The 2,079-nt window shown below is 37.2% G+C and overlaps 1 protein-coding gene across 1 annotated transcript; it reads left to right on the top strand.

Annotated features, from left to right (window-relative positions):
• The first annotated feature begins 328 nt into the window (after positions 1-328).
• On the top strand, positions 329-1,807 carry LOC111697288 (ring-infected erythrocyte surface antigen-like). The gene is made up of 3 exons (XM_023467227.1): positions 329-374; positions 1,082-1,228; positions 1,476-1,807. Exons 1-3 carry the CDS (start codon positions 329-331, stop codon positions 1,805-1,807), a joined length of 525 nt encoding a protein of 174 aa, XP_023322995.1.
• Positions 1,808-2,079: the final 272 nt, after the last annotated feature.

Here is a 2,079-nt window from a genome sequence, read left to right as displayed (position 1 = left end):
TTTTTAAATGGAGGATAACTTGAAATTAAAATCAATTAAAATAAATTAAATTAGATTAAAAATTAAATTAAAATTATAATGAAAGTCCCCTATAATTACGCAAAAATACCTCATCATCCGGACAGCAGGTTTTACCGCTCTCTTTTAAAGGTTTATTAGTTTAAGCCACTCACAAATTGTTACCTTGTAGACCTTTAACTTCACTTTAAATTACTTCAACACAAGTACTTTCTCGAGCCTGTAGGGATCAAGTATTTTACACAGTTCGAAATAAAGAATGTAAAGGATAACACATTTTAAAGTTATTCTATTCATAATTTTGAATAAAATGCCCGATTGTTTTGTCGAGTTCGATCTTACACAGAAAACACCAGGTACGTTTTGTTCCATTGTTTTTGTTTCTCATCCGGTACAATTCATGATTATGAGAATGTACATAATACATTTTAAAATTTATATATATATATCTATATAATATATATATTTTAGTATGCGCGGTGTATGAAAGTGAAATTAATGAATAAATAACCCGGCCCAACTAGAGGGGTGTGTCACAATAACCTAAGAATTTACTAAGGAATGATCAGGGATGAATATGAACAAAAAGACGATATTCATTCGTCATCCATCAAGGATGGATGACTGAAGCATGTTGGTCTAGAATGAGAAGGTTTATCATTGGATGAATAACTACCCCAAGAGGAATAAAAAGTGAAAGGTCAAAATAAATTCTCTTCCCATGATTAACATTCATATCTACAGCAGCAGATAGATAGAAATAGATGTAAATTTAGATTGGTGTAGATACAGAGCAGATAGATAGATAGATATAGATGTATATTTAGATTGGTGTAGATACAGAAATATAAAAAATTAGAAATTAACAAAATTAAAGAAAATGATTACGCAAAACAAACTCTAGTTTTCTAATATCTAATATCTTAACAATATTTTAAGTTGATTTTATATTAGTCAAATAGTCGAAGATTGAAATATTTAAGGTTTACATCATCAAGTTGCAAAGATAAAGAGATTAGAAAATTAGAGTTTGTTTTGAGCTATCAGTTCCTGTATACTGGAGCTGAGGAGAATACTAGAGCTGAGGAGAATACTGGAGCTGAGGAGAATACTGAAGTTGAGGAGAATACTGAAGCTGAGGAGAATTTGGAGCTGAGGATAATACTGGAGCTGAGGATAATACTGGAGCTGAGGAGAACACTGAAGCTGAGTAGAATACTGGAGCTGAGGAGAATACTGAAGCTGAGGAGAATTTGGAGCTGAGGATAATACTGGAGCTGAGGAGAACACTGAAGTCGAGGAGAATACTGGAGCTGAGTAGAATACTGGAGCTAAGGAGAATACTGGAGCTGAGGAGAATACTGGAGCTGAGGAAAAAACTGAAGCTGAGGAGAATACTGGAGCTGAGGAGAATACTAGAGATGAGTAGAATACTGGTGCTGAGGAGAATACTGAAGCTGAGGAGAATACTGGAGCTGGGGAGAATACTGGAGCTGAGGAGAATACTGGAGCTGAGGAGAATACTGGAGCTGAGGAGAATACTGAAGTTGAGGAGAATACTGAAGCTGAGGAGAATACTGGTGCTGAGGAGAATACTGAAGCTGAGGAGTATACTGGTTCTGAGGAGAATACTGGAGCTGAGGAGAATACTGAAGCTGAGGAGAATAATGGAACTGAGGAGAATACTGGAGCTGAGGAGAATACTGGAGCTAAGGAGAACACTGGAGCTGAGGAGAATACTAGAGCTGAGGATAATACTGGAGCTGAGGAGAACACTGGAGCTGAGTAGAATACTGGAGCTGAGTAGAATACTCAAGCTGAGGAGAATTTGGAGCTGAGGATAATACTGGAGCTGAGGATAATACTGGAGCTGAGGAGAACACTGGAGCTGAGTAGAATACTGGAGCTGAGGAGAATACTGAAGCTGAGGAGAATTTGGAGCTGAGGATAATACTGGAGCTGAGGAGAACACTGGAGTCGAGGAGAATACTGGAGCTGAGTAGAATACTGGAGCTGAGGAGAATACTGGAGCTGAGGAGAATACTGAAGTTGAGGAGAATA

Source organism: Eurytemora carolleeae, unplaced genomic scaffold (assembly GCF_000591075.1).
Source record: "Eurytemora carolleeae unplaced genomic scaffold, Eaff_2.0 scaffold48, whole genome shotgun sequence".
NCBI classification, from domain to species: domain Eukaryota; kingdom Metazoa; phylum Arthropoda; class Copepoda; order Calanoida; family Temoridae; genus Eurytemora; species Eurytemora carolleeae.
Note: the sequence above shows the minus strand (reverse complement) of the source record. Positions and strands in the feature narration are given on the sequence as shown.

Excerpts from the sequence above, each read along its gene's own strand:
- LOC111697288 (XM_023467227.1), top strand. The coding sequence starts at position 329 with ATGCCCGATTGTTTTGTCGAGTTCGATCTTACACAGAAAACACCAG. Across the intron at positions 375-1,081 it reads TCTTACACAGAAAACACCAG|CTGAGGAGAATACTAGAGCT; the intron begins GTACGTTTTGTT and ends TGTATACTGGAG. Across the intron at positions 1,229-1,475 it reads GAGGAGAACACTGAAGCTGA|CTGAGGAGAATACTGGAGCT; the intron begins GTAGAATACTGG and ends AGAATACTGAAG.